Source organism: Macaca nemestrina, chromosome 8 (assembly GCF_043159975.1).
Source record: "Macaca nemestrina isolate mMacNem1 chromosome 8, mMacNem.hap1, whole genome shotgun sequence".
NCBI lineage: Eukaryota > Metazoa > Chordata > Mammalia > Primates > Cercopithecidae > Macaca > Macaca nemestrina.
In genome coordinates, this window is record NC_092132.1 from 49,111,259 (window position 1) to 49,131,684 (window position 20,426).

Below are 20,426 nucleotides of genomic sequence, written 5' to 3' on the forward strand. Positions count from 1 at the left end.
TCATTACAACTGGCCTCTCTGTGGCAAGCAGTGGGGCAGGACCAAGGCATCAGAGCCAGAGAGTGCAGGTGCTGAGGGTGAGGCTGATGGGTGCAGGGGCAGCCGCCGTGACCCAGAGCCTGGGGTGTTGGGGGCACCATGGCAGACCTCGCAATAGGGCTCACAGATAATGCTACTTTGTTCACTTCACAACAACCCCCAAGTAAGTATTACTATTTCAACTTACAAAAAAATGGAATAATCTAACAAGTACTTTGCCCAAAGTCCCACAACTACCAAGTAACAGAGGCAGAATTCACGCCCAAGGCTGTCTGACGATAAGGTGTATATTCTTCCTCACAGACCTGTCTGCGTAATGAGAGGATATCCTTTCCCTGGACTCTATCACCTGTGGACAACCATGCAACTCAACAACCCTCCCAAAGACCTGGTTTCTAGGTAACTACACAGGAAATATAGAGAAGGAACAATTTAAAATGTCAAGTCTACTACCTCTTACACCCAAGAAAGAATCTACCAGTTTCTCCAAAGGGCCGCTGACAAGTACATACCATGACATCTGCTTCCCTTGTGGCATATCGAAGATTTGGATCTAGCCAATACATGAGAGATTTAACCTGCTCGAAATTCAGGAAGAGTAGGAATACCAGGAACAGGAAGTAGAGCACACTGAGTCCTGAGAGAAACAAAAACATGCTGAAGTTTAGAAGAGATCCAATAGTCAGACACACACGTTACACATTAGACTCGAATGGCATTGCCAAAACCAGACACTAAGATTGCAGCACAGCCTGTCAAGACTCCTCTTATAATCTGGGATTTCCTTTGATGAGATAGTCTGATACACAGTCCTAATTCAGATTGAGAGGGGTGCATAAAACTATCTCTGAGAAACTGATGCTAACTTAGATTGAGACTTGAAGGACCGCGAGGCAAAGGGTGTGTGGGGTGAGTGTGAGGATCGCACGCGACATTCAGGTAGAGAACGGTGTGCAGGTCGGTTTCTGAAAAGAGAAATGTCTAGGACCCAATATGTGGCTAGAGCACTAGCAGAGAAGGGAATGGAGCAAGGCAGCCCTGAAGTGACAGTCAGGGCTTAAAGGCCACGGCCAACGTTTCAGATTTGATTGTAAGTTAAGTGGAGAAATAAAATGATCTCGGTAACATTTTAAAAAGCCAACTAAGTGGACTGGAGGAGGGCAAGGCTGTGTGTGGACAGTACTACTGGTGTAAGGTTCAAGAGGTGGCCCAGGGCCACTTCTTTGAGACTTACACTCCACATTAGCCCTTGTAGGCATTATTTCATTGTTCTGTCATCTCATAATTGCTATCCTAATAATCACTATGTGTAATTTAAAAAAGAAATGTTAACAATGCACTTTTAGAAGGCAAAAACCTGTCCAATACATTTTAGAGAGATTTCAGAAACCATCACCAGGGGTTTTGTGGTTTCTCTTTCTCTTGAACCCATTGGAATTAAAATGTTTATGCGGGACATTTAGAGACTGTGATACAAATGACCTTGAATCACAGCGTCCATCCAAACTTGGCTCAGCGCTAATCTCCAGTGAGCCACTCCAGAGGAGAGCACGTCCGTGGCTGGCATGAAATCCACTGCAAGCGCTATAGTGCCAGGCCTTCCAACAGCCACCCCTCTCCAGGCCTCAGGGAGCTCAAAGGAGGCCCGGGTGGTATGTGGCCAGCCAATAATGGTGCATCCTAGGGCCCAGGGAATGCACATTTTTTAGGCAAGTCGATATGAGAATTGCCTTCAATTTGCTCTTATGCACCACCCATTTTTTACTAATTTTTACCACAAATGCCCCCCACTACACTTTTTAATAATTATGGTCCTCTTGAATAATTACATTAGGACAGAAAGAATCTGTGGTGCAGGGATTCTCAATCTGGAGTTCTCGGTTGGGCTTTGAGGTCTGTGAAGCCCTGGACACTATATGCAGAACTGTGCATGGTAAATGTCCATGGGTGCACACATAGGGAATGGGTCTATCTATAGGTCTCACTGGATTCTCAAAGGGCTCCATGCTCCCAAAAGGCTCTCAGGAAGGAAATAAAACTGCTTATTACCTACCATAGATCATTTGAAATAGGAAGAATTCAGATGTGTCCAACTAGCTGAAAATAACTTATAACTTCAAACAGCACTATTAAATCAATGATAGGTATGTATATCATAGCCAGGACTATCTTTTTGAAAATGTAAATGGAATCAGGTCACTCTGGGAAAAACCCTCCCGTGATTTCCCCCTGCCCTTCCTGCCCTGCTCTGTACCCTGGCCCACAGTCCCCATGATTACATCTGTGCCCGATGACTCTCTGAGCTCTCTCCTACTCTTCTCCCAGGGCTCACTATGCTTGGGCCACACTGGCCTGGAAGTGGTTTCCAGCTGTGGGCTATTTTAGCAGCTTTTCCCTTTGCCTGGGATGCTCTCCTCCCCCAGAATCTTTGTAGGCTTTGTATGATAGTTTCTTTGTATGATAGTTTCAGACTCGGCATCACTCCCTCAGGCCTCCCATCACTCCTCAAGCTAAAGCAGACACCAGCTCCTGTCACCTCCCCTGGTCTTAACTAGCTTCCTAATAACTTCAGATAGGTGATATTTTTTGATTACTGATTTGTGTAGTAGTTTGTTTACTAACTGTCCTCTGTCTCCAAGTGGAAGGGCAGCTCCTTGAGGGCAGGCTCCTGTCTGTCTGGTCTTCCCTGGTAGCTTCAGGGCCCAGAGCAGCACCTGTTACACAGCACACTCAGTGAATGGCTGCTGAGTGAAAAGCTCACCAATCAATTCAAAGAGACTAAGAGTTACCTAGAAGCTCTGAAGACTGAAAGAACAATAGGCAGCCTTTAGCAAAATAGCAATTTCTTAGAGTTCTTGTACATTTTTACATAAGGTTACATTTACCAAACCTAAAATGATTCATTTGGTGACTTATTTAGGCCAGATGAAGCCAATATCCAAAGTTCTGAAGATTCATTTTAAATCCATTTAGGTGATTTCACTATTTAGACTACAAAATCAAGTAAAAATAAGACATCCAATATTTAGATGCTTATTTGTAACCCTTAGTTCAAATTAGGGTTCTTTGTCAGAAGTTTTTTTTGTTTCCGAGTTCTCTCTCATTCATAACACTGAAGAAATTGAATTGCTTTGTTTTCGTTCCCTCCCAGATGCTCACAAGACAAATGTGCTCATAGTAGGTACTTGGGCTTGCACTAGTAAAAACCAATATGAAAACACACAAAGGAAAACAAGAGATATTTGCTTAAGTCAAATCCTGTGTACATTAAGAGACAGCAACATAAGGAGGCATGTGGAGTTGAAACAGTTCACGTGTAAGAGAATTTAAGTCATCATCAACACTTCATTTTGTGTCAAATAATTTTAAGAAACCACGTATATTAGGAACATCAAAAAGTAAAAAGCTAGAATAAAGTTTTAACTATTAAGAGTGGCAAGTAAAAGTCTTAAAGTGATTAACAGAAAAAAAGATTAAAAAAATAGAACATCCTTTTACACTGCTAATGGAAACTCACCAAAAACCATTCGCCATAAGGCTGGATGAGGTCGAGTGAAAGGACCTGCAGATAAATAACATTATAAAATTAGAATGAACTGGTTTCAGAGAAGGCTAAAACTTAAGGTGCTGCTGATCTCCATACAGATAACAATAAGATAAAGCTCTCTACTGTTAAAAGTGTTTTTTTTTTTTTTTTTTGGTTTTGTTTTGTTTTCTTTGTCACATAAACACTTTGAGGTCAAATTTTGGTTGAAATGTCTTCTCCACATTATAACAACTGTCACCACAATCATCACAGGCACCACTCCCCACAACAGAGATTTTTTTAAAGCTTTGTCTTGAGAAGTCAGAACGTAATTTCCCATGGAAACAATGTTGTAACAGTGAGTGGGTCACCAGGCCAGGCTTAAGTGTCTGTGGCATATATTGTACCTTAACAAGTAAAATGTCCCAGCTGTCCAGGAGCTCCAGGGAAAGAGGTTCTGGACAACACAGTCATCATTGTGTGCGTGCGTTTGCGTGTGTGTGTGTGCATATGTGTGTGTGCGGGAGAGAGACAGAGAGAGAGAAAGACAGAAAGAGAGAAAGAGACAGAGAGAGAGAGAGAGAGAGAGAGAGACTGAAAAATAACAGAGGAAAAAGAAACACTGTGTGGCTTTTGATTATGACTTGTGCTGACAAAACACCTCTGACATGGCAATCCCGTTCAGACACAAGCAGATTCCACACAACTGAAACAAAAGTCTCATAGGACAAAACTTTCCCTTACGACAAGTGATACGCCAATACTTTCTCTTTTTTCAGTAAAAAGCAGAAGAGGGAGAAGAAAGCAAGCTGAGCCTTGACCTTACACCTCACAGCTATGGAAAAGCACCATTCTGGTGAGTACCTGTTCTGTGCGGGGCTGCTCACGCCTTTTGAACAGCCTTCCTACACTTGCAGAATTTCCAACGTTATGAATCCCGTGTCCCCAGGAGAGACACCAGAGCTTGTTTCCCAGCCTTCTTTACAGGTAGGGCTCGGTCTGCAGTGGCACTCATGCCAGTGTTGGCCTCAGGAGCTAGTGACAGTGAAGGGAGTAGGCACAGCTCTCCTCTCTCTGTTTCTCTAGCCCTGGCCAGTAGGGGCAGTAGTCAGGTGGTGGCCATCCAAAGTGGCACTCCCTTAGAATCCATTGCAGAAGTGACACTGGGGCAGACCATAGCCCACGCTCGCTGGGGTTTCCTCCTTAGAACAGTTCTGGGTGTGGTGCCTGTTTCTGGAAGCTCAGACTATGGCTGGTTTCCAAGCAAGCCTATGACACTGTGAGCCACTCCTAGTCTTTAACAGGCTCTTTAATGAGCACAGTCAGCTTCTGTTGCTTGCAATCTTGAATCCTATCTGAGGCAAATATTCCACTGTAATTTTTATTCCTGAATTCATTCTAAAATCATCTATATATTCTTAAAAAGACCACACTGAAACATATTTTAACTACTTTCTTTGGATGAGTCAAGTTCTTATTACGAAAATCAGTTACAAGTACCCCCCACCATTCAAATCTATCAGTTCCTAGGTGGCATTTCGGATGGTGAGTTTGGTTCATGAGAGACTCTGCTTTATCCAAATGTGTTTGGTTCCTGCGTTTTGGATGGCAGGTAGTGAGAACTCAGATGGTTAGGGGTTTATTGAAAATTCATCTAAATCTGTTTGATTTCTGAGTTCTAATAGTGAGGGCTCAGACAGTGAGGAATACCTATAGTCCTTTTCAAAATCAGCTGCTTCTTTCTCAGAAAGTCACAGTGAAGGTTATAAACCAGGATCCCCCACCAGGTAATATGAAACCACCACCTTTTGTCAAGTCATTGGGAAACTCATGGCTAAAACTGTCATCTTTTCAGTTATTTTCATTTCCAAATACTCCTCTTTACTCATGGTAGGTGATAGCTCTTGACTTGTCACCGTAAGTGACTTCTGTATTTTGGTGGCCTCCTGGCTTGCAAATATTACTTCATTTTTATGTTGCAAATAACAACATAAAATTAACCTTTTAGACATAAAATGGGATGTTAATTTTCTGTATAGTTTCCTCTTATAAGGTTCAACTCTAAAACTGTATGACCTATTATTTGGCTTGTGACAAAATCAGCACTTAAAAATCCTATAAAGTTATTCTCAAGAGCAATCATAATGACAGGAGTCAGCAGTACCTTTCTGAGCACTTACTATGCACCAGGCTGTGGAATGAGACACCCCCACACAGTGTCATAAGGACTCAGTGACAAAGGTGTCATCATTACTCCCACTTTACAGATAAGGATACTGAGGCAGAGGAACCTGCCCCAGGTCATGCAGCTCATGGAATCTACCTTAGTTCCGTCAGAGCCTCCTGTGTCACCAGGTTGAGTCGTAAGGAGCACCTGGGGACTTTCCTATGAACTTTCACAGAGCTAGGTGAGCTCAGGAAGAGGAGAGGGTTAGAGAGGGTGTCTGAGGGTTGAGCCTGGACTGGTTTCAGAACCAGGAGATCGAGGGGAAAGAAACAAGCTAGGGGTGTTGAGAGCTGATGCAATAGGGGGAAAGGCATGGCACAGGTTTCACCATAATGTGGAACTGATAAGCTGGCTCAGGAAAAGCAAGACCAGGGAAAGGGCAGGGAACTGATGGCTCTAAAGATAAAAGCCAGGGACCACCCTAATCCAGTGAGGTGGGAACCACTGGTAACTCTTGCCCACAAAAGGTGAGATAAGGCCCTGGAATGTAAGGTGACCCTTTCAGTAACTAACTTCAAAACCCAGTCTAGGTTTGATTTCAACCATCAAATCTTTATGTGAGGCTTGTCATAACTGCCCATGGCCTCCTGGGAAAAAACTCTGAATTTTTTAAAGTGGTATTTTAGAAAGTACATTTTCGTAGCATTATACACTAACAGTGCAATCTTTACCATCAGACAGCAGTAAAAGTATCATTTTACTTTTTCAAAAAAAAAAAAAAATCGAGGATGAGGCTGGTGTGTTCTAGATTATAAATCCTGATACTTATGCTCACTAGGTTACCTGCACCTGGCCACTCCAGTCAAGTCACCTTTGCAGAGTCTAAGGGTGTATATGCCAGGGGTAGGGACACAACTGAGGAGGAGCCCCGCCTTCCACAGCATCACCTGCCTGGCATGAGCCCCACCTGTAGCATCCTATGAACATTCATGTCATTTCAATGCCTTCCTCACAGATCTTGTTTCTCAACAGACTACTGACTACTTTCCCAGTGGTCTTGTTAAGGCAGGCTTCCTTCTCTTCTCTGACCATTGTTATGGTTTTGAGGTTATTAGAAGGGCTCCGCCTCATGGTTGCTTTCCACAGGAGTTCCTACTCCTTATCTGTGCTTTATATCCGATTTGATGAAGGTTGCCTGGGAGAATTTGGATCTGTGGTGTGGTTACTTACTCTCTTGCTTATGTTGGAGAATTGGGGAAGACTTCTTAGGGCAGTGGTGCAGCAACAAATGCTGGGTTTTGGCTTTCTTATGAGGGACATTTAAAAACTATGTGTTTTATTTTCTTTATTGTTCCTTCCACCTAGACTACATCATTTTCTTTTTCTTTTCTTTTTTTTTTTTTTTTTGAGACGGAGTCTCACCCTGTCACCCAGCTGGAGTGCAGTGGTGCGATCTCAGCTCACTGCAGGCTTCGTCTCCCAGATTCAAGTGATTCTCCTGCCTCAGCCTCCCTGGTAGCTGGGATTACAGGTGCGCGCCACCACGCCCAGCTAATTTTTGTATTTTTAGTAGAGACGAGGTTTCACCATGTTGGCCAGGCTGGTCTCAAACGCCTGACCTCAAGTGATCCACCTACCTCAGCCTACCAAAGTGCTGAGATTACAGGTGTCAGCCACCACGCCTGGCCTAAAATACATCATTTTCAATCAGATACTAAGAGCAAGATTAATTTCAAAAGAAATAGAAACCAAATGTCTTCATCATGAGAAGAGCTAGCATTTTAAAATCTACATCAGAAATTAGAAAATAAGATCATTGCCTGACTCACCAGAAACAGTTATACCTATAAAAAATTAAGTTTACAGGACTTCACCTTAGGGAAATACAATTATTTTAATAAAAATCAGACACTGCCTGTCCAACAGCTAACATTTGTATCCTCAGGCCAGAGGCCTCCTGGCAGACCCTCTTAGTCAGCTTCTCCTTTTGATTATTATTAGTTAGAGTTCTTCGAGGGAAATTTGAGAAGGTGAAAAAAATAATCTCTAAGCAACTTTCAAACTTAAGGAAAAGAAAATTTATTTATTTATTTATTTATTTTTTTGAGATGGAGTATTGCTCTGTCACCCACACTGGAGTGCAGTGGCGCAATCTCAACTCACTGCAACCTCCACCTCCTGGGTTCGTGCAGTTCTCCTGCTTCAGCCTCCTGAACAGCTGGGATTACAGGTATGCGCCACCCCACCTGGCTAATTTTTGTATTTTTAGTAGAGACGAGGTTTCACTGTGTTAGCCAGGCTGGTCTTGAACTCCTGACCTCGAGTGATCCACCTGCCTTGGCCTCCCAAAGTGCCGGTTATAGGTGTGAGCCACTGCACCGGACTGGAAAATTTTTTTTTACAAAAAGTAGTAAAGCAGGTGACACAGGATGGAAGGAGAAAGGAGCTCTTTTTGTTTTTGTTTTTAAATTTAGAAGATAGTGACCTTTTGGATCACTTTTAAACATCAAGGAGACATGATTACCATTATCTTAGCAAAGAGAAGTCAAAGGACAAACAATGATAAACTCAGGAAAAACAAGAAATACTAGTTTTCCACTCTCCTCAAAGACCTTAAAAAAGTGCTGAGTGCAGCTGAGTGCGGTGGCTCATGCCTGTAATCCCAGCACTTTGGGAGGCCAAGGCAGGCGGATCACCTGAGGTCAGGAGTTCGAGACCAGCCTGGCCAACATAGTGAAACCCTGTCTCTACTAAAAACACACAAAAAAGTTAGCTGGGCGTGGTGGCGTGCACCTGTAATTCCAGCTACTCAGGAGGCTGAGGCACAAGAATCGCTTGAGCCTGGGAGGTGGAGGGTGCAGTGAGCAGAGATCGCGCCACTGCACTCCAGCCTGGGCAACATAGTGAGACTCTGTCTCAAAAAAAAAAAGTGCTGAGTGGTATTTCTCTTGCAGACAACAAAAGGAAAAAAAGGAGGGCTTGTTCTGTGAACTTTTTCCAGGTGGATTTATTACTTAATTCAACATATGTTAATGAGAAGTTACTGCTGGCCAGGCACTTGAAGTACAGATGAGGCTGGGCTAGTTTCGGGGGCATGGCAAGGTGGAAAGGGGATGAACAACAGTTAAAGGGAGTTCTCAGAAACAGGAAATGTACACCAGAAGGACTCCTGTTGAAAGAAATCTCCAGCCAACTGGAGACTCAAATAGGTTTCTAAATTTCACTCCAGTGATAGGGTGGTATAGTTAAAATTACACATACACTTGAGTGTCAGTTGCTATAATGGGATGAAGGTAGCAATTAAAACATTTTTGTAAGGAAGCCAAAAGAGAATGAAGAGGACAACTGAAGAGGCAAAGAGGGCAGGAGAGAAGAAGTGTAAAAGCGGACATCAGACCCTCTCCTTCCCCTGCTCTCACTGCCAGCCCTCTCCCTCCACATCTGCTTATGGGACTGAAGGAAAGAACCACCCTGGGACCTAATCCTGCCACTCACCCTGTTGATTGTGACACACAATTTTGTTTGAGTGTCCACTCCTCTGCCATATAACTCAGGGGTGGATTCTAAACCAGCAGAGATAATCCTAGTCCCCTGTCATTCTTCTAGCCAACAAATATCTGTTGAATATCTACTCCTCTAAACACTATAAATTTCTGTCCCTGGAACAGATTGAGAAGAGACATGTGGCCCAATCCTAGTCAAAGACATGTAAGTGTGCTGGAGGATGGCTAGAAAAGGGGTCTCCACTCAAGTAAAGACAAACAAGACGAGATGATCTCTTCATCTGCTGGCCACTGCCTGCCACTATATGGCTGGCACTGCAGGAGCTATCTCAAGGCCAGCAGGGCAGACTGCAGACTAGAAGACGGCAGAACAGAAAGGGGTAAAGAAGCTGGCTCTTCACAGGTCACTGAGCTGCTGAATTAGTCAGCTTGCCAACCACCCTATCTCAGAACGTCTTGTTATGTAAGAAAATAACGAATTTCCTTAGTGTTTAAGCCATTTTGAAATGCATTTTCTATCACTTGTAGCCAAAAGCATCCTATTATAAAACCCTATGGAGAAAGTCAAGGGCCTTCTTTGTTATTTAGACTCTACAAAAAGAATCACAAGGCTCCCTTCCTGTAGGAGCTGAGCAAGTCTACCACATAGATAACATATATGAACTCACACATACTTGATGAGACAAATGGACACAAGCCACTTTTGGCCTATATACAGCCATGCAGGGCAGCATTTACCAGGTCAAGGATAAATGCATTTCAAGTTGCCAAAAAATTGTTCCGGGCATGCTATCCACTGCAGGCACTTCCCCAAAACTGTCTGTGAAGGAGAGGGCACGTTTGGGCTCCATTTCTCCCATTCATTTTCATCACTTGAGTTGAGAATATGTGCCAAGGGTGGGGAGAATGGAAAATAAGGGGACAAGACTGAGTGAGAAGGGGCACGTATGCTCCAGTCACAGAGGCAGCCGCTCGGCATGGGCTCCTGGGGAGGCCTGTGGCCTGAGAGCGGGCTCCAACAGGGGAGGCCACATACCTCACAGGCACCCTGCCCAGGGCCCTCCCTAATCCCCACCATCTCCACTGGCACCTTCCAAAGCCATCCCTAATTTGAAAATATTCAGTAACATTCTTTCATGTGGAAAAGTTAGTTTTACTACTCTTAGGTAAGGTGTGAATAAACAGATCTTTAGAAAACAAACGAGGTAAACACAGTATGTTTGCTATGTATACATGGCTTCAAGAGAATCCAAGTCCTCCTTTTACTGACTAATGTCCCAATCCCTCCTGCACAGGACACTGAACTGCCATCCTCCTTGTTTATATCTTCTATACCCATCTGAAAGCTTATTGTTGGCATGGTCTGCCTTTCGGTGAATGGTGTGTGTGTGTGTATGTGTGTGTGTGTGCGCGCACGCGCGCGTAGGTGCCCGGGAGGAAAAGAAAGGATGGTAGGGCAGAAATAGAGTAGAAACAGGATACAGTAGGAAGGCTTAGATCAATGTGTCAGCTCCTGCCAGTCACAGACAACACACGGGCAACGGAGCATCGACTCAGTCACCACCCACCTCCTTTGTGGGATGCAAAGCATGCTACATCCAGGCCAACTAAGACCCCACCCTGGGGGAAAAGACAAACCAGAGACTGACAGAAAAAAAGAGAAACAGGAGGAGACAGAAACATATTATGGAGAAAGTCAGAGATAAAGCATACCACAGTAGACCTAATATGAGATATGACCAGAGCAGCACCGCGGAAGGAAAATGCACAGCTCGTGCCCTGCCAGCAGGCTGACATCAAAGGCTGGGGGACATAGTGGCATGTTTCAGCCTTCTCACTGGTAAACCGAGCTGACTAAACTAAATGAGCTCTGTGGCTCCTCCTCCCTTTGTGTGTATCGTAAAGTCTATGCAGCCAGGATAAGAAAATCGAGCTTCAGTTTTATCTTTCCAGAATCAAAACAAAAGCACAGTCCCACAACGAGAGATTGAGCAGGTAAAGTAAAGTCAACTTTGAAGATTAGAGGACTTCATTGGGGAACAGAGGGGCAAAGCCAGAAGAAATCACACAAAGTGTTACATCAAATAGATTTAATCCCCTTAACCTTCAGTGCCTTTTGTACCTCAAGAAAAACATCTGCTAATGAAGCCCCAATACTCAGCTCCTGCTAAGGACTTAGAGAAGGGACGGCTGTAAAATCACAGCTATTGAGAGACTACTCTTTTTGAATCCTCACACTTCTAAAACAGCTCTGGGCTCAGAAACAGCAAAATTTTTAAAAGGAGCCAAAAAGAAACCTTCAAAGCCATGAAAAAGTAACCCTTGAGAACTAAGCAACAAATAACACAGGTCAAGGAAAGCTGAAGACTTAAAGAACAGACCTGATACCTTTGCACTGATCAGTTTCCTGAGGACATATGCATGTATCATGCTCTGATTGACTGATAAGGGAACAAAAAGACAGGACAGAGGACATAAGAGAAATAAAAGAAAAGTAGGAATAGAGGGCACAGACCAATAATGGTCATGGCATTGAGTGATGACAAAGAAGGAGGCAGCAGATCACAGGATACAGAAGGCAGAATGGCTGAGGGGAAGGGGAATAAACTGTCACTACCATCTGAATAGTCACCTAGTCACGTTTCAGAGGCTCCAAATGTCTGCTTTGGTGGTGGTCAGCCTTGTGTTGGTATGGAACCTGAGATAGAGTTCGCCATATCCTTGCTTTGAGTTGTATTCTTAGGTCACCTTTGTATGGAAAGGCCAGGGTCCAGAGCTCAGGGAACCCACCCTTGGCTGGCCACTTATGCCATATACAATATGGCACTCTTGAAGGAGAGGAGGGTCTACATAACACCCAAGCACTCCTCCAACCTAAAATTCAACAAGAGGGAAGGGAAAGTTGGCAAATAGCCAAAAAGCTGTTTGACATCAGGGATTTTTTTCAGCAAATTTGATAGCAGGAATCCCAGCTACTTAGGCGGCTAAGGATGGAGGATTGCCTGATGCCAAGAGTTTAAGACCAGTCTGGGCAACATAGTGAGACCCCATCACTATCTACAAAAAATATAAAAACATAACTGGGTGTGGTGGTGTATCCCTGCAGTCCCAGCTACTCAGGAGGCTGAGGCAGAAGGATTGCTTGAGCCCAGGAGTTTGAGGATGTAGTGCACTATAATCACACTTGTGAATAGCTATTGCACTCCAGCCTGAGAAACAGAGCAAGACTCCATCTCTAAAAATAAAAAAAAAAAACTAAAAATTCTACAGCAGGGTCAACACCCCTTTATTCCATGACTTACCCATATTATGCACAACTTGTCTTCATACCCTGATAACTGTGCATTACCAGCACCATCAATCCTTACGGAAAAGCCAAACTACATTTGACATATCTGCATAAGGTACGCAGATTTTCATTAGAAAATTCTTTTTAACTTAAAAGCTTGAGTGGCTGGAGAGCTAAACTCAGCTCCCAAATAACCTGGCTATGTAGAACAATTCATTCTCTGAGGGATTCAGAGTCATGGTTTTAACAGCATGATTATTATGCTAGTCTGCTACATACTAAAACCACTATGTTCTTGTAAACACAGTGCTACATATAAGTCTGCCTCCAGAGTCCATGTTCATAATTACGATGGAAAACTCGCATTATTATTAGTATTATTATTATTATTTTGAGACGGAGTTTCACCCTTGTTCCCAGACTGGAGTGCAATGGCGTGATCTCGGCTCACTGCAACCTCTGCCTCCCGGGTTCAAATGATTCTCCTGCCTCAGCCTCCTGAGTAGCTGGGATTACAGGTATGTGTCATCACACCTGGCTAATTTTATATTTTTAATAGAGGCGGGGTTTCTCCATGTTGGTCAGGCTGGTCTCAAACTCCCGACCTCAGGTGATCCACCCACCTCGGCCTCCCAAAGTGCTGGGATTACAGACGTGAGCCACCGCGCCTGGCTGTTGTTTTTACTCTATCTTCTAGATGACTTGTATCTCAAAAAAAACAGGATAAAATTCCACTGCCACCATCTTAGGAAGCCTGAAGGCCTTGACATGGAACATTTCCAGGTAGCATCTGATAACATTCACAATGAGCTTCTTATATTACACATTATAGCCTACTGAATAGCATGAACAGTTACAGAAGAAATGCATCTTAAAGCATGATATTTAAAACCCGAGTAGGGGCCGGGCGCGGTGGCTCAAGCCTGTAATCCCAGCACTTTGGGAGGCCGAGACGGGCAGATCATGAGGTCAGGAGATCGAGACCATCCTGGCTGACACGGTGAAACCCCGTCTCTACTAAAAAATACAAAAAACTAGCCGGGCGAGGTGGCGGGCGCCTGTAGTCCCAGATACTCGGGAGGCTGAGGCAGGAGAATGGCGTGAACCCGGGATGTGGAGCTTGCAGTGAGCCGAGATCTGGCCACTGCACTCCAGCCTGGGTGGCAGAGCGAGACTCCGTCTGAAAAAAAAAAAAAAAAAAAAAAAACCCGAGTAGGGCCGGCCCATGGAGAATAACCCTTAAGAAAGACTGGAACAATTTCCAAATGTCATAGGTGTTAAAAAATATATATATATATATATATATAAGACAAGAGTGAGTGTTTAGAAATGGCTATGGAGAACAAGTAGAGAATATTCTAGTAGGAAGTTACTGAAAGGGAATAAGAAAAAAGAAAGCAACTTTTAAGGAAGAATTCAGAGGAAAGGGATGAATTGTGAGCATGGCAGAACACCAAACTTGGTTTTTAAACAAAAGCTTTGCTTCACTCACTCCATAATCATGATAGGGGTAAAATTCATAGTAATCCTTGTCTTTTTTTCCTGCTGATGAAAATTCATATCCTAAATGCATAATCAGCAAAGCTTATGGTGATAAAAGATCACTTGGGACAACTTATTTAAGTAATACTCATTACAGCATCGACCCTGTCCTTAGCAAAAAAGAAGAACTCAGCAGTAATGGAGTATTTTATGACCCAACTGATAATAACAAAAACAGCAACAAAAAGAACCACATTTATTGAGAGCTTATAATTTGTCAGTCATGTTCATAGTGTTTAATGTGCACCCATTTATTTAACCCTCACAACCGTACCTATCTGTTATCTCCATTTTATAGAAGAAACTGAAGCATTGTCAGCACTCTTGGGAGGCTTCCCTGGGGCTAGGAAGTGGCAGAATGGGCAGTCTGCCTCCAGAGCCTGTGCCCCTAACCACTACTCAAAACTCAGATTATTTCTTTACTCCATCTTCTAGACGACTCACATCTCAAAAAAAACAGAAAGGTACAATATATAGGAGAAATGTGGTAATGCATGACATTACTTACCATTGGGGAAAGCTAACACACTGATGATAAGAAAGAAGAAAATAACAGAGAGGATGCCTCTCCAGATGTTGTCTTCTGGAACAGAGTCATCCCTGAAAATAGAAAAACAACATTGAGCATTTACTTTCAGATCCAAATAGAAAACCTAGAGGAAGGAAGACTTCCATGTTCTAAAAACTAGGGGACTGCTACATGTATGACAGGATTGAACTTAGGTTCTGAAATAAGAGATTATACAGATCATACAGTACTTCTTAGATCATTATATGTCCAAAAAGGAACTAACAAACTAATGCTGACTGCTAATTTCATAGACCTAATTATAAAACCAGACTACATAATCAGACACACTTTACCTTCCAGTGAAGTGCACTTTTAATAGACACCTAACAATTGAATATCTGCCCAGAGGTTATAAATGTGGCCCTCAAAATGCCAGCCTGATCTTTACAAGGGTACTTATGATGCCTCTGGCTTAGGTAGGGAGGCCCAACATCCAATTTCCAGGAACACCAATTTTTACTTAAGAATGGCTGCACACTGAGGGGACACAATGTCCTCATTCAGACTGATATCATATTATTGACATTGGGAATGATGATGACAACAGTAATAGCTCCCATTTATCTATCCACTGTGTGCCTGGCACTGACCAGGCAGTTTATAAACATTATCTCTAATGATCACAAGTTTGCAAAATGAAGTCGTATCAACCACATTTTACAAAATGAGGTTGCAAAAGTTCAGAAAGATTAAGTAACTTGTCTGAGGTTGTGTAGGTAAGATGTTGCTAAGCTGGCATTCAAAACCAGGTCTGCTAGACACTGAAGATAATGATTGTTCCCCCAAGCCAAGCTGTCTCATGAAAATATGATCTGTCACCCTAAATCAGCCTGACTTATGTTAGAAGAGGCACAGGGTTGGTATAAGAGACATTTACAGGACACACAATATGTAGGTTACAAATTAAAAGCAAGGTTGAAATTAACAACTCTTGCATAGGAAAAGAAGGTTGATTGTAACTCATATTTTATAATAAATATATTCTGGAAGATTCAAAAAATTAAAATTAAAGATTCAAAAAAATAAAGATTCAAAAAAATACTGGAAGAAATTGGAGAATTAAAAAAAAAACAAATGAACCTCAAAACAAAGCAATCAACAATCATGAAGTGGTAAATTCACATGGCAAACAAATCTGTAACAAAATCAAAGGAAAAGAGGTAAACTTGGGGGAAAAAATTTATAACTCATATCAAGACAAAAGACTAATTTCCTTAATATGCAAAGCATTTTCCTCAAAATCAACTAACAGGAAGAACAACAAATGAACACAGAAAAACAAACAGAAAAACGGGCAAAGGATATGAAGTTTGTTTACAAAGTAAAAAAGTCTAAATAGAAAAACGGGCAAAGCATATGAAGAGTTTGTCCAGAGAGTAAAAAATCTAACGCTCTCAGAAGTGAAAAGATGGTCAGCCTCACTCACGGTAAGTTAAAATAGACACCGTTTTAAAAGTCTACCTTATTGAAAAACGGGCAAAGGATATGAAGAGTTTGTTCACAGAGTCAAAAATCTAACGCTCTCAGAAGTGAAAAGATGGTCAACCTCACTCATGGTAAGTTAAAATAGAGACTATTTTAAAAGCCTACCTTATTGAAAAACGGGCAAAGGACATGAAGAGTTCAGGCAAAGGGGATGAAGAGTTTGTTCACAGAGTAAAAAATCTAAGGCTCTGAGAAGTGAAAAGATGGTCAGCCTCACTCATGGTAAGTTAAAACAGAGCCTGTTTTTAAAATCTACCTTATTGATAAAGGTAAACCTTTAATGACTGAGCTGGGGAGGAGATGAAAAAATAGGAAAATAGGCATATGCTCATATATTGCTGGTAGCAGTATAAATAAATCGTCTTTATGGAGGCAATTTGCCAATATTTTAAGTCTACAAATGCATATACTCTGTGACTCAGCAATTTTACTTTCGGGTATTTATTCTTTAGATAAACTCTCATTCATGCAAAAATGACATATATCCCAGATTGTGCACTATGGCATTACATGTATTCTTAAAAAGTTGGAAGCAGTCAAAATGTCCACCAAAAAGAGATTAAGTAAAGAAATTACAGTCCAGTCTTGCAATGGAAAGCTAGGCAGCCATTAAAAAAAACAAGGAAGCTTTTTAAGAATCAACTGATTCATAATAATTTAAAAGATGTCATTAAGTAAATAAAGCAAATTGCAGAATAGTGGGTATAATAAGCAACTACTTGTGCAAAACAAGGTGGGGGAATGTGCATGGGTATGTAGCTTATAATGTATGCTTATACCTGCATAGGATGTCACTGGAAATCCACCCAAAAAATGGTGACACTCGTTTTCTCCAAAGAGGAAAAATGAGGGGTTGGGGAGAAGTATGGAGAGAGGTATTCACCACATACCCTTTGATGTATCTTGGATTTCAAGCGATGTGAATACATCATTCTTTTTGAAAACATTAATTAAAATTTTAATTAATGGGTTATTATTAACCACAAATAAATGGCTATGGCAAATCAGTAAATTCGTCTCTATTTAAAATTATCTACCAATCAAAATGCTTGAAAATGTACATCAGCACTAAATTTATAACTAAATGGGTAATACATTAGGATATAAAACCAATGAAATGGCAGTTTTGTAAATTTTGAGCCATTTCATTAGAAAAAGAGGATCAAATGGATGGCCTAGTTTCAGAGGGGGGAAACTGTTGATTAAATGGAATAAAATAGCAGTTGGGTCTGAAAAGTTGGCAGTTTTATATTTGTCTAATTAGGAAAAAAATGTATTAATGAAAGACAGTGAGGTCTTTGGATAAACTGAAAATACGCAGTATGGGAAGATCAAACTTCCGCAATCAAAGATTAGGAGATAGGAGAGTGAGTTTACGAAGCTATGTGAGTCCTATCGGACTAGACGCCCCAGTGTCACACTCTACTGTGAGTTTTGAGAGCAGAGAGGGTGTCCCCACCTCATCTAGAATAGCCCCTTACCAGTCTGTGGTGGTGGTGCACAAAAAGAACAGAATCCCTGACAGGTGAGGACGCCAAACTCCCCTCTGGCCACAGGGCAACCTGAGCACACAGGGCCATTCTGTAAGGTCTGCTGTGAGTCCCTCCTCTCTGAACCCCGAATAATCCAGAGATTCAACCACATGCTGAGGTTTCCATAGTTAATCATGAAACAGAACTTGGCTGCAGAGTCCAGATGAGTGGACCCCAAATGAGGGACAAGATCTAGTATCCATGGACGGCCACTATATTCTAGTGGCTTTGCATGTTAACCCTCTGAATCTTCGTAACACTCTAAAGCAGGAAATGATCATAATCTGCATTTTACCGATAGGGCCTGGCCCCAAAGTACAAGCTCTTTCCCCTACAGGAGACCATACAGTGCAGTGACTGGTACAGGCTGGGGCCAGACCACCAGCTGTGTGACCCTGGGCAGATTACTTAACCTCTCAGTGCCCCAGTTTACTCCTCAGTAAACAGAGGATGGTAATAGTTCTACCTCATAGGGTTGTGTGAGGATTAAATAACTGAAAACGTGTAAAGCACTTAAAACAGTTCCTGGCACAGAGGAAGTGTCCATTATTATCATGAGTTCACAATGTTTAAATGCCCTTCATTTATGTCCACTCATTCCTTCATCAAATTAATGCCTATCATTGGGTAGGGACTCTTTGAGGTCGGAGATGAAGAGACATGGCCCTTATTCTTGAGTGGATCAAGATAAAAAAGGACAATGAGACATTATCTTAGTATAGCCTTGCCCTGAAGGAAATGGTTTTCATATATAGGAACTGTCTCTGACAGACCTCAAAAAAGCCCGGGTATTCACCTGTGATTGGCCCCTTGGTGGGGTTGTAACTGTCTCCTACGGCTTTGTGAGGCTGCAGTGTGGTTCCTGCTTCTCAGGAGAGATCATGACTTGTGCTCTGGGCTGCCCAAACCTCATCTCGACTCCTCCTGGTCCAAGGGTTCTTGCTCAGCTAAGATATTTCAGTTCACAGCAACAAAAAATAAGAAGACTCAAAGCTTTCCATTGTGATGCTGTGTGTGACACTTCCTTGACTTCTTTCCTGGGTCTACTGCAGCTACTAACAACAAAATGCCCCAGTCTGCAGTGCCCTGAGCACTCCAAAGAACTTTCACAGCTGGTATTTTATTTAACTGCTCCAGAGTTCTGTGAGGGAAGGCAGAGCAAATATTATCTTTGCTTGAAGGATGAGGAAAATTAAGCTCTTGGTTTATCTTGCCCACAGTCACACACAAATAGAGGCAGAGTGGAAGTAGGTATGAAGGCTTCTGGAATGTTGGCTCTAGGTCAAGACTGCTATTATACATTCTCCAATAGGGACACAAACAGACAAGCTTAGGGAGGCAAAGTCTTCCTCGCTGTCTGCTAAACTTAGGAGATGCTCCAGCATAGCACCGACCACATATTGTGAAAATACCAAATGTACAGTTTAAAGTAAGAAAGCTCCCTAGGGCACAAGTCCCACCTCATTTCCCCAAGGTAGCTCTAGTGCCTGGCACAATGCCCTGGCACACAGCAGGCATCCACTTGCCATAGTAGGTGGTAAGAATGAGCAAGATGATATGGCAGAGTAGGCCAGTGACTCAGGTAACATGAACGGGGAGTCTCAGCCTGACCCACAGGGTCCACTGGCAGCGACTTCCCTCTCCCCTTGCAGAGTGTTGGCTACACAGGGCTATTGAGACCATCAGCAAATATCTAAAAGCCCGACAAGTTTTCAAACACCTTGGCTTCTTCTGCAGAGCATCGTTTCCGCTAGGATAGGGAACTACCCAAAGAGACAACGTCTTAACAGCAGGAAAAGTGTCAGGAAAGCCCCGAGTTAAAAAAAAAAAAAAAAGTGTGCACTCCAAAGAATTTCTGGACTCCAACTCTGATTCTGTCTCAATTTAATATTTGAGTACAGGAATTTGACCAGAGGAGTGGTAACTTCAAGAAACCAAAGCAAACTCCATTCACTTGCCTACAATCTTTTAGACAAGTCTTTCTCCCTGGGGTCAGACAGCCAGGAATGTCTAACCTTTATTATGATTCCTAAGGCTTCTAGGTTAATTGTCCCTCTCCTCCTCCCATCTTCTCCCGCATTACCCTTAATATGAGTCCTTGAAATAAAGACCTACAAGTTCATATTTAGATAAGTCACTGTTAAGGATCATCTTTCCCAATAAAAAGTTTAATCCCAGGTTACACGGTAGACCAATGTTAAGTAGCTTAGGTATTACCTTTAATACCACATTCATCTATTTTATAGAAAGTTATGATCCTCATTAAGAATTATGGGTGAGATATCAACTAAAGGAAAAGATGATTCTAAAGTTCTTATTGAATAAATGATTTCATGCATTCCATTCATTCAGCATTTACTAGATATGTATCCTGGGATGATTAAGATAACTGGCCTCAAGAAGCTGACACAGAAACAAATATTATGACATGTGAGATACAATAATAAGTATTTGGAAGGACATAAACATTTCTTTCTCTGTGCTTCTTGGAACAATTGAGAAAGGTATCTTGGAGGGGAACCATCCAAATGGATTGTGAAGGACACCAAGGGTGGCATCATGTGTAGGCAGGAGGTGGCGGGAGGTGCCTTCCAGTCCGAGAGATGGCAGCCCTGCCTATGTGTGGGACACGTGAGCTGTCAGGGCATGTTGGGTGTTGGGTGTTGGGTGTGCTGTGTATGGAGGGAGGGAAACAGGTGGGAAAGTAGACTTACTCCATTACAAAGGACCCTGGAGTCCAGCTAGTACTTTCTTACAGGTGACAGGCATCTA

At 42.4% G+C, this 20,426-nt stretch overlaps 1 protein-coding gene across 1 annotated transcript in view; it reads right to left on the reverse strand.

The window, feature by feature from the left end:
* The window catches only part of LOC105476109 (phosphatidylserine synthase 1), a 72,200-nt gene that overhangs the window by 46,069 nt on the left and 5,705 nt on the right, over window positions 1–20,426 (reverse strand). The window contains exons 2-4 of the mRNA XM_011731772.3: window positions 14,575–14,666; window positions 3,557–3,601; window positions 552–676 (exon numbers count right to left, since the gene is read on the reverse strand). Of these exons, the coding sequence (XP_011730074.1) occupies window positions 552–676; window positions 3,557–3,601; window positions 14,575–14,666 (262 nt within the window). The remainder of the gene's footprint in view (window positions 1–551; window positions 677–3,556; window positions 3,602–14,574; window positions 14,667–20,426) is intronic.